The sequence below is a fragment of the Colobus angolensis genome, unplaced genomic scaffold (genome assembly GCF_000951035.1).
Source record: "Colobus angolensis palliatus isolate OR3802 unplaced genomic scaffold, Cang.pa_1.0 Scaffold251, whole genome shotgun sequence".
NCBI lineage: Eukaryota > Metazoa > Chordata > Mammalia > Primates > Cercopithecidae > Colobus > Colobus angolensis.
The window spans coordinates 1,511,896-1,524,387 of NW_012115722.1; the positions used below are offsets into that span (position 1 = coordinate 1,511,896).

Sequence of the window (12,492 nt, forward strand, 5' to 3'; positions counted from 1 at the left end):
GGAGGCTGAGGCAGGAGAATGGCGTAAACCCGGGAGGCGGAGCTTGCAGTGAGCTGAGATCCGGCCACTGCACTCCAGCTCGGGCGACAGAGCAAGGCTCCTGTCTCAAAAAAAAAAAAAAATTATCCCATTACAACTTATATTCTACTGAATCAAATGCAGGACACAGTTATTAAGAAAACAATTTTTAAAAAAGTAAATTAGAAATAAGGACTGTGGAATAAAATAAAACAAGGATGTGGGATAAGAAGTATAAGGTTGGAGGTGACCACTGCAGTTTTATATAGAGTGGTTGGGAGACCATTAGTACAATGTGATATTTCAGGAAAGATCTAAAGATGAGGGAAGAAGTCATGTTGATATCTAGAGATCTATAAAAGAAAGCGTTCTTGGTAAAAGAAGCAGTAAGTAGGAAGGCCCTAAGGTAGGAGTATCTTTGACAGCATTCAAATAGCATTCAAATAGAAAGCCAGAGTGTTTGAAACCCAGTGAGTCGGGGAGGCGATGTGGTCAACTGCAGGACTTGAAAACTGTTAATACAAACTTTGGCTCTGAGCAAGACACTACTGAAGGGGTTTGTAGGAAGTGTCCTGATTTGACATACATTTTTTAAAAGTCCCTTTGGCAGTTGTGATGAAACCTGTCTGAAGAGGCCAAGGACAAGATCATGGAGAACAGTTAGAAAGCTGTCACAGTAATGCAAGCAAGATCTCTTCATTGGAGTTCAGAGAAGTGGTCAGTTCTACATAAACTTTGAAAGCAGAGCCAACAGGATTTTCCAACGGTTAAGTGTGGAGTGAGATACAGTAGGGCCTCAAATTTACCTCTAAAAATTTTAGCTTGAACAACTGGAAGTTCATGTTGTTATTTACTAAAAAGAAGTAGTTTTGGATTTTGATTTTGTATGTTTTAATTTTGAGACCTCTATTAGACATATCCATGTAGAGTTAAGTAGGCATTTGGATATGACTCTGAAATTTAGGAAAGAGTTTAGAGTTGGTGATACAGGCTTAGGAATTTCAGCAGTACAGATGGTATTCAAAGTTACGTGTATGAATCAAATCTGTGAGATAATAAGTATACATACAGAAGAGTTTGAAGACTGAGTCCTGGGTTACCGCAGAGTTTAGATACAGGGAAGATAAGAAGGAACCAATAAAAGGGGCTTGAGAAAGAATAAGTGGTGATGTAGGATAGGATGAAGTCTCGGAATCTAAGTGAAGAGCGTGTTTAAACAAGGTTGAAAACATAAGCTATTGGGTATTAAGTGAAAAGAAGGGATAAGAACAGTTGGGTATTCTGACATAGATTTTAATGAATATTAACCTAATTAATTTTAGATTAGTTAATATTAATTGTGTATACTGGCCATTAAGTTGAATAATAGCTGCAGTAGAATATTATTAAAATAGGTATAAATTATAAATCTATGACATTTATGCTGCTCACAGTGTTTAATAACAAGGGCTCTTGAATCTGATTGGTTTGAGTTTATTAATCCTGGTTTTGTACTGTGATTTTGCAGCAATCTACGCAACTTCTTTAGCCTCAGTTTCCTCATGTGTAAAATGGAGATAATACTGCCTATTTTACAAGGTTGATATTACAAAGATTAAGTGAAAAAATATGTGTAAACTGTTTAGCATAATGCCTGGCATATGGTAAATACTCGATAAATGTTTGTGGTTATTAGTTTATCACTTCTATTACTTTTCCCAGGGCAATTTAGAAAAATTTTAGCATAATTTTAGTACTACTGTTATTTCAAGCTATTTGATAATGTAAAAAAAACAGAAGTTAAATATTCATTTAATTTATATGAAAATATATTAGAAAGAGTTAACTCTAAAAGTTATTTTTATATTTGAAGTACAGATCTATTTATCTCATTACAGGAGACATCTTTATCTTTTGAAATTTAAAACCTCTTTGGGTAACATATATCTAGAATTTGTAATATTTATCATAAAAATACAATATTTAATATATACAAATCAGTTTATTACATATCAAGGATCTTCCAAGTTTTTGGCTATCATATTTATGCCAAACTCATGTGACACATACATTAAAATTGTAACTTTGTTAAAAATCTCTTTAAGTCTCAAGGTATTAGTTGTGCTTTCTGTAAAAAATGAGAATGTCAAATTAAATAATTTTTATGACAACATACAGCTCTAAAATTCTACAAATGTATGAGTAAGAAAAACAAAACAGTAGGCCAGGTGCAGTGGCTCCTGCCTGTAATCCCAGCACTTTGGGAAGCTGAGGTGGGAGGATTACTTGAGTTCAAGACCAGCCTGGGCAACAAACTGAGACCCCATCTTCACAAAAAATAAAATAATTAGCCAGGTGTGGAAACGGACTCCTGTAGTCTCAGCTACTTGGGAGGATCACTTAAGCCCAAGAGTTTGAAAATGGATAAATTAACTGATTTTGTTCCTGTTCCTCATTTTGCTTCCTACTTCCAAGGTTGAAACAATTACATTTATATGAAATTAAGCACCTATATAATTAATTATTCTTCAAGTGAAAATAGTCATCTTTGCATCTTTGGAGTCCATGATACCTTAATTAGATTATAGTTTGATTCTTTTCCTTTTTTTAGGGACAGGGTCTTGCTGTCACCCAGGCTTCAGTGCAGTGGTGTGATCATAGCTCACTGCGGCCTCAAACTCTTGGGCTCAAACAGGTAGAAAATAGTTATCATTGGGAGACAAAAGTAGAAGGGTATGTACATTATCTTATTTCAACCTCTATCATATCACATAACCTGGTCATGTGTTAAAATGATCCTTTTAGAACAACAGAATGAGTGAAAGAAAAAACACTAAGGTGCTTTTAATGTAGGGTGCCATTTTCCATTTAAAAAGTATCCTTTTTGTGAATTGTGTTTATTGATTTCATTATTTCTTAATACTTTCATAAAATGATTCATATGAACATTCAAGACCATGACTTGGCATTTCACGTTTTCTTTTTTTAAAAATATTTTATTTTTTTTGTAGAGATGGCATCTTGATATGTTGATCAGACTAATCTGGAACTCCTGGCCTCAAACAATCCTCCCACCTCGGCCTCCCAAAGTGTTAAGATTATAAGTGTGAGCTACCATGCCTGGCCTATGTTTTCTAGTCTTAACTTTCTGCTAGAAAATTCTTAAGTTGTCATCCCTTTATTTTATGATCTATGTATTTAGAAGAGATAGGAAATCCCTTCTTAAAGAGTAAGTGGTCAAAGTAAAACAGAAAATGCTCCTCTAAAATACATGGAGAGAGGAATATCATCAAACCACTAGAGTACTGAAATAATCAATCCTAAGGAGAAAAAGATGGAGGTATACCTGTTTTGGTAAGCAAAACAAACCACATTTTAAAAAATGTCTAAAATAAAAATCTATTGAACATGAAAGAGAACCTATGGTCTCAACTCAACAGGCATTTAAGCCTGTGGTATTAGTGAAGATTTAAATTTTTAAAATGATGGGAAAAAAGCTGGACAATGATCAGAGACAGTTATTACTCTAAAAATAAATCTAATGTGCATTTAGAAACAATTAGTAAAATTATTACTCTAGTTGAAAACTTAAGAATTACAATGAAACTTGTGCATTGTTTAAATCTGCATACTTCGTTATAGTTAATTAGAGCATTAAACTGACTTTTCTCATTGTTCTCTTCAGCTACTCAAATTTACTGTAAAATAAAAATGATGAATAAAAGAGCTTGAACTAAGATCTAGGTAGGCAACTAAATGTATCCTAAATTTGAAAATAATTAGTAGGTAATACTTATCTTTTTCAGCCCTGACCTTTCAAACAACAAACAAAATAATAACACACCTGTGAATCCCTGAAGTACATCTCGTATTGCTGTATCATCTGTCTGCTAATCAGGCTCCCATGATAAACCACAACGTTAATGTCAGTCCATGTACGAAACTCTCTCTCCCAGTTTGCAATAGTGGAAAGTGGAGCAATAATCAGGAAAGGTCCTCTTATACCAGTCAGAAGGATTTCGTAGAGGAATGTAATTGATTGAATAGTTTTGCCAAGACCCATTTCATCTGCTAAAATGCAGTTTCGTCTGAAATAAACAAATATATTATCCATGCATACATTGGGGTTTTTTTCTATACTTTAAAGATAAATATACAAAGATAATCAAAGATCAAATAAAATAGTTGTATTTATAAAAATGAAAAAGTTGCTTAAGTGCACAGTAGGCTTAAGATTACAATTTTATTAAAATCCTGCAAAGGGACACCTAAAGATTTCTGTAGCTCACAAATAAGGATACCACCCATTAGACGTTTGATTTTTTAAAAAAGAAAAGGGAAGGGCAAGGCCAACTCAACATATTATTTGTTCAGGAATCATTTAATAAATACCTTCTATATCTAAGGACAATATGAGAAGACAAAACAAACAGAACATGTTATCTGCCTTTCAGGGGTGTGTATCTATTACAGAAGCTGACATGCAAATAAATAGTCATGCAATGTGCTATCACTGAAGCACAGATAAAACACTGGTTTTCAATTGTGGCTGCACATCAGAAGAGCTTACAAAGCTTGAAAAAAAAAAAAACAGATACTCAGGCCCCCCCCATACATTCTGATTCAATGTGTATGAAATAGGATAAAATAAGTTATAATTTCAAAAATAAGCTTCACAGATGATTATGATATGTTGGTCAATTAAGAATCATCAGTATGGTTTATTATGGAGGCTCGAAACATTAAGCCTCAACGCTGGCTAGAAGAGATGAAAGAAGACCTCCTTCAGAAAGGAGGTCAGTAATGAGTAGGATTTTTGCCAGAGAGTATAGTGAATGCGCAGAAGTGTGAAGAACATGATGAAATGAGGGACCAAAAGTTGTTTCCTATGGTTTGTAGGGGAAGGTAAAAGGAGCAGAGATTATTGAGGAAGCAGGGTCATACACAGAAGACATTTGCCATTTTATTATGCAATGGAAATTACTGGCATGCTTCAAATAAATCCAGTGAGATTAGGTTTGTATTTTAAAGTTTACTCTGGTGCTATTGTCGATATTAGAGGTTGAGGTGACTAGAAGTTGGGACAGTAACTGGGAAAGCACCATTAAGTGCAGGGAAGAAAGTGTGGGCACCTGGTCTAAGAGAGGAGAAGCTAAGGGGAGAGAATTTTCCAGAATTAATTGTGGGTTAGAATGAAATGGACCTAGTTACCAATGTATGGGGTACAGGGTGAAGCCAGATTTCAGTCTGGGTGACTAAAGGAATTATGTTATCATTAACCAAGATGGAAAAAGCAGAGGAAGAACAATTTGATGGGGAAGAAACAGGAAATAATATTAATTTTTATTCTAGTGTGTTTAAAGAATCACTGAGATAGACACTCAGGTAGCAAGAGCCAAATAAAAACATGGGCCCAGAGTTCAAGATCTTAGAGATAAAAGTATGGGACCATTAGAATATTACTGTTACGTGAAGGCACGGGGAGTACAGAATATGGCTTAGGGAGAACAAACATGTAATATGAAAAGAGAGCTAAAGACAGAACCAAGGGCAGGCAAACACAGTATCTACAGGGCAGGCAGAGGAAGAAGAACCAGCAGACTATTGAAAGGAATAGTCACAGGTACTGCAGAGCTAGGAGAGAGTCACACTGTGGAAGCTGTTGGGGTTCAGAGTGGGAGGAATGTTTAAAGAAGGAAGGAGTACCAACTACTAACCAATGCAGCAGAGAGCAAATTAGGGCTGAAAAATATTCCATGGATTTGGAAAGTTAAGTTTCAGAGAATGCAGCGGAGTCGGGGTGGGGGCAGTGGTGGTGGTGCTGAGGGGAATGGGGAGAGAGAGGGAGAGAGGGGGAGGGGGGGAGAGAGAGAGAGAGAGAGAGAGAGAGAGAAAGACAGAGAGAGAAGCAGAGCCAATAAAAGGTTTATTTTAAACCCAAATTTGTTCACAGACTGAAGGGATGGCAATAGTCTTCAGGGATGGCCTGGAGATACAAAAGAGAACGATAAGTGATTGAAGTAAGGCTCTAAGGTTCTAAGAAGACTAGATGAGATGGCATGTCTGACACATGAGGACAGTGGTAAGAATAACTATGGATGAAGACATTAATGCACCTGTAGGCTTGGATATGAAGGTAAGCAAGAACTTGGATGAATTTACCTACCGTCCCTGGGTTTCTCTATGAAGCAGTCATATACAGAGTGTGAAGGGGGCAGAACTGTAACAAAGGGCTTCAAGAAAGTGGTGAAAGGTTAAAACAGGCAATGTGGGAGATGGAAAAGGGTACTGATGAGGGAAGACAAGTTAAAAAAATGTTTTGTCAACTACTTTTCCTACATGGTTCTCTTGGGAAAAATGATGATTAACATTTGGAAAATATAAATCAGGGAAAAGAACACTGTGGGGATAACAGGCCTCTTTCCATCAACTGAGTCCATGACTCACCATCACTTAAGCATAACAACTCAGAAGACTCACGTGAAAAGTAAAAATGATTAAAAATGATTCTAAATAAAAGCATCATCACATTTTGCTATTCTTACTAATAGTAGGGCCTTTATTTGCTCTTTTGCATATGTAACTACTACGCTTTCTCAATTGCAGTACCATTTTTTACTTATTTTGCAATTATCTTTTCACCTCAAAAAAGAATGTAAGACATTCTATAAGGCATTTTGAAAACCTTGGAAAACAAATAATAAAAATGGGGTAATTAATTACTAGGTTCCCATATTTTATATTCCATTCCTTATCTATTGCTGACAACCTACTTCTTTGACGATTTACATTAAATGATAGAACTTTAATTCCTGTAAGTATACCTTGCTCGTAACCCACTAATTCAAACTGATTGTTGGCAGAAAGTAGTATGGGTTGATAAGTTGAAAAGCATTATATAACACAGAAGATGTCTTAGGACTTTTAGAAAGGTATTTCAAATTTAAGTATTAATCAACATACCAACTTTCTTCTATTCTGATTGGTATACATTTAAAGAAAACAATTGTAGTTGAATCCTAAATTGTAATTTACATATTTTCCTGAGGTAACCTCACTTTAAATAATGAAGACTTCATAACAATAACAATATAGCAACGTCAGTATCTACTTTACTTGACACATTTGGCACACATTAAAAAAAATAAATTTTTTTTGTTAAGATATACTACATACCTATTGTACCAATTGAACAAGAGCCAGTTGAGTCCTTCTAGTTGATATTCCCTGAGTTGATTGCCATTTTTATAGTCCCTGGATTGATCTATTTTCTTCCAAATATTAGAAGGAGGACGGTCCTTTGTGGAAAAACAAAGAATGAATACTGTTTAAATCTTCCATGTATCATACTGATGGCAAAAAGCATTGGTTTAAAAATAACCCTAAGAGGCATAACAGTGTAGTGCTATGATTAACTTTTACCTAACATTTAAAGGTCAGATTAATTCTATACAACTCTTCCAGAAAATTGAAGAGGAAGATATATTTCCTGACTCATTCTATGAAGCCCTGATACCAAAATCAGACAAAAACATCACAAGAAAACTACAGACCAATATCCCTCATGAACAAAGATGCAAATATTAACGCAATTTTACCAAACCGAACTTAACAATATATAAAAAGGGCAATAAGATCATGACCAAGTAGTTTTTTTATTTTTTTTAAACCAGGAATGGAACATAGGTTTAAAGCAGAAAATTAATCAGTGTTGATCAACAGATTAAAAAATAAAAATCAGCCGATTGTGGTGGATCATGCCTGAAAGCTCAGCACTTCTGGAAGCCAAGTGAGGAGGATCACTTGAGATTAGGAGTTCAAGACCAGCCTGGGCAAGACAGGCAGACATCATCTCTATTTAAAAAAACATAAAACATAAAAACCAAAAATAATATGATACTCTCAGTAGATGCAGAAAAAGTATTTGAGAAATTCAACATCCCCTCCTAATTAAAACTCATCAAATTCTGAATAGAAGGGAACTTCCTTAACCTGTTATGATATAGCTATGAAAAAGCCAAAACTAACATTACACTTAAAGGTGAAAGACTGACTGCTTTCCCTCTAAGATCAGGAATAAGGCAAGGATGTCCTCTGTGACAACTTCTATTCAACACTGTACTGTAGGCACTAACAAGTGTAATCAAACAAGAAAAAGATAAAAGTCATCAAGACTGAAAGGGAATAACAAACTGTCTATTTATATTATAGAAGACATGATTTGTCTATGTAGAAAATCCTGTGGAATCTACCAAGAAAGCTAAACTAAGTAGTAATTTTAGCAAGGTTGCATAATACAAGATCAATGTGCAAAAGTGAATTGCAGTCTACATTATGGCAACAATCATGAATATATTTTTAAAAAACAGTAACAATTTTATAATAGCATCCAAAATAACTTTTGATATTCATGGTACAAAACATTTCTTTCAAAAGAAATCTAGAAGCCCAGAAGTGAAACATTATATGTAAAAGAATTTTATTCACTTATATATACAGATACATAAGACATAAATTTTCTGAAGATTCCTGAATGGGAATTCAAATAACATTATCCTGGCCCCAAATTAGTAGGGTCTCAGTAGGAGAAATAAGTTTCTGAGAAACAAGCAAAAGGTCTCTTACTATCTTCTGCTTTAAAATTATACTGTTACTAGTCAACAAAATTACACTTCTAAGAATTATCAGGAGTGATATTGTGAAATATATATTTGGTTTTCACTCCCATTTCCTGGCATACAACTCCTGATATCCTTGGATTCTCCACAGGGCTGCTTGTTTGTGTGCCAATATTGCTGACTGATAGATTCAGGTGAGGCTGCTCACCAGAAGAACAAAGGCATGATTAGAGGGGAGAATGAAAGGAGAGGAATGGGAAGAAAAGGAGAGAAGGAGGGGAGGAAGGAAGGAAGGGGAGAAGATCAAGTTGATCACCAATGGCCATTGGATGATTGAATCAATCATGCCTATATAATGAAGCCTCCATAAAAACCCAAGAGGACAGTATTTAGTGAACTTCCAGGGAGCTGAACACTTCCAGGGAGCTGAACATGTGGAGACTGACAGAAAGGTGAATAAGAACTCATTCATATGCCAGGAGAGTGGCAAACCCCAACTCTACAGGGGCAGAAGCTCCTGCACTCAGACCTCGCCCTATGTCTCTCTTCCTCCGGCTGTTTGTTTGTATCCTTTAAAATATCCTTAGGAATAGACCGGTAAAACTTGAATGTCTTCCTGAGTGCTGTGAGCTGCTCTAGCAAATTAATCAAACCCAAAGTGGTGGGTAATGGGAACCCTAACTTGAAGCCAGTCAGTGAGAAGTTCTGAAGGCCCCTGGACTTGTGACTGGTGGAAAGGAGGGGGCAGTCTTGTGGGACTGAACCCTCAAGATGTGGGATCTGATGCTATATCTGGGTAGATGGTGAATTAGAGCTAGGTAGAACTGAATTAGAGGACAGCCAGCTGGCGTCCACTGCAGAACTGACTGCTTGCTGGTCAGAAGAATTCCCCACATATTCTGGGGTCACAGAAGTCTTTTGTGTTGATTGTTGTGTTAACCTGAGAGCACAGGAAAAACACAGTTCAGGAGAGTTTTTCTTAAACATCAGGTAAGTGTATGGTAATTGTAAATGGAAAACAAAACAGGGCTATCAGTATACAGAGAACAGGACTGGTTATTGAAGCTCTGCTGCTACTTAATACAGGTAAGTGTTTGCTAAAGAAAACATTTTTTTTTTTTTTATTATACTTTAAGTTCTAGGGTACATGTGCATAACGTGCAGGTTTGTTACATATGTATACTTGTGCCATGTTGGTGTACTGCACCCATCAACTCGTCAGCACCCATCAATTCATCATTTATATCAGGTATAACTCCCCAATGCAATCCCTCCCCCCTCCCCCATCTCCATGATAGGCCCCAGTGTGTGATGTTCCCCTTCCCGAGTCCAAGTGATCTCTTTGTTCAGTTCCCACCTATGAGTGAGAACATGCAGTGTTTGGTTTTCTCTTCTTGTGATAGTTTGCTAAGAATGATGGTTTCCAGCTGCATCCATGTCCCTACAAAGGACGCAAACTCATCCTTTTTTATGGCTGCATAGTATTCCATGGTGTATATGTGCCACATTTTCTTAATCCAGTCTGTCACAGATGGACATTTGGGTTGATTCCAAGTCTTTGCTATTGTGAATAGTGCCACAATAAACATACGTGTGCATGTGTCTTTGTAGTAAAATACTTTATAATCCTTTGGGTATATACCCAGTAGTGGGATGGCTGGGTCATATGGTACATCTAGTTCTAGATCCTTGAGGAATCACCATACTGTTTTCCATAATGGTTGAACTAGTTTACAATCCCACCAACAGTGTAAAAGTGTTCCTATTTCTCCACATCCTCTCCAGCACCTGTTGTTTCCTGACTTTTTAATGATGGCCATTCTAACTGGTGTGAGATGGTATCTCATTGTGGTTTTGATTTGCATTTCTCTGATGGCGAGTGATGCTGAGCATTTTTTTATGTGTCTGTTGGCTGCATGAATGTCTTCGAGAAATGTCTGTTCATATCCTTTCCCCACTTTTTGATGGGGTTGTTTGTTTTTTTCTTGTATATTTGTTTGAGTTCTTTGTAGATTCTGGATATTAGCCCTTTGTCAGATGAGTAGATTGCAAAAATTTTCTCCCATTCTGTAGGTCGCCTGTTCACTCTGATGGTAGTTTCTTTTGCTGTGCAGATTGCTTCAAAGAGAATAAAATACCTAGGAATCTAACTTACAAGGGATGTAAAGGACCTCTTCAAGGAGAACTACAAACCACTGCTCAGTGAAATCAAAGAGGACACAAACAAATGGAAGAACATACCATGCTCATGGATAGGAAGAATCAATATCGTGAAAATGGCCATACTGCCCAAGGTTATTTATAAATTCAATGCCATCCCCATCAAGCTACCAATGAGTTTCTTCACAGTATTGGAAAATACTGCTTTAAAGTTCATATGGAACCAAAAAAGAGCCCGCATTGCCAAGACAATCCTAAGTCAAAAGGACAAAGCTGGAGGCGTCACGCTACCTGATTTCAAACTATACTACAAGGCTACAGTAACCAAAACAGCATGGTACTGGTACCAAAACAGAGATATACACCAATGGAACAGAACAGAGTCCTCGGAAATAATACCACACATCTACAGCCATCTGATCTTTGACAAACCTGAGAGAAACAAGAAATGGGGAAAGGATTCCCTGTTTAATAAATGGTGCTGGGAAAATTGGCTAGCCATAAGTAGAAAGCTGAAACTGGATCCTTTCCTTACTCCTTATACGAAGATTAATTCAAAATGGATTAGAGACTTAAATGTTAGACCTAATACCATAAAAACCCTAGAAGAAAATCTAGGTAGTACCATTCAGGACATAGGCATGGGCAAGGACTTCATGTCTAAAACACCAAAAGCAACGGCAGCAAAAGCCAAAATTGACAAATGGGATCTAATTAAACTAAAGAAAACATTTTTTAAGTGGTAGCCAATGAGCATTAAAATAATTAACATATATTTTAATTGCTGCCTGAAATAATTTCTGCATTAGATCATGTTCTGCGCAGCTTCTTTTCAGCAATCCTATCACCATTAATGATTCATTAGTTTGGGTCAGGGAAAAATTTCATTTACAGAATCTCAAAATACTTTACATGACTTACATGCTATTTTATTTAACAGCAATATACTGGCAAAAACAAAACAAAACAAAATCTCCTACATTATTTAACCATGACAGACTAGCCTTGTTGTCATCAATTTTACATTAATTAAGGGGATTAATTCTATTGGCTGAGCCCCCTTTACCAAGGTCTATAACAAATATCTAAGGCATCTCTAATTTTTGAAAAGCTCCAGAAGAGATTCTGATATACACCTGTGACTGAGAATCACTGATCTAAAGACATAGCTTATTCAATGAGGCTTAATGTTACCACCAAGGCATAGTCCCCACCCCAAAAGAAAATCTTTCTTTTACAACATTCCTTGACCCACTCCTCTCTGAATTAGGTGATGCTTCTGTTTTCTGGTTCAAGGAATAGCATTTAGAAGGTAAAAGGAATGGGGATAAACTGATATGCTTTTGTTAACAGCCTATGGGCATTACTGGAAAATAAAGTAAGAAGATCAGAAAATAATATTAGGAAGATCAGAAAATAGTTATTATAAAACAATATGATCTCTTCTATGGAATATTTAATTCATTTCCTTCTCTTACATCACATCTCCATGTTTATCAGGGCAGCTTTCCTCACTTTTGTGCTAATCAAAAAGGAATCTGCTCCTGTCTTATCACATATAAACTCCCCCTTTAGCTTTGGCTCCCAAAACTAGACTCACATAGTAACAAGCCTGTTTAAAAGAAATGAAAGTAAAACATTACATAATTATTAGCAATATCATAACTTACATAAACAAGCGCTAAGATTTCATAAGGCTGTCTAAAACAGATTCTTA

The 12,492-nt window shown here is 36.1% G+C and overlaps 1 protein-coding gene across 1 annotated transcript in view; it reads right to left on the reverse strand.

Annotated features, from left to right (window-relative positions):
• The window catches only part of CHD9 (chromodomain helicase DNA binding protein 9), a 235,821-nt gene that overhangs the window by 86,247 nt on the left and 137,082 nt on the right, over nt 1-12,492 (reverse strand). Inside the window, exons 11-12 of the mRNA XM_011946605.1 lie at nt 7,174-7,295; nt 3,842-4,085 (exon numbers count right to left, since the gene is read on the reverse strand). Of these exons, the coding sequence (XP_011801995.1) occupies nt 3,842-4,085; nt 7,174-7,295 (366 nt within the window). The remainder of the gene's footprint in view (nt 1-3,841; nt 4,086-7,173; nt 7,296-12,492) is intronic.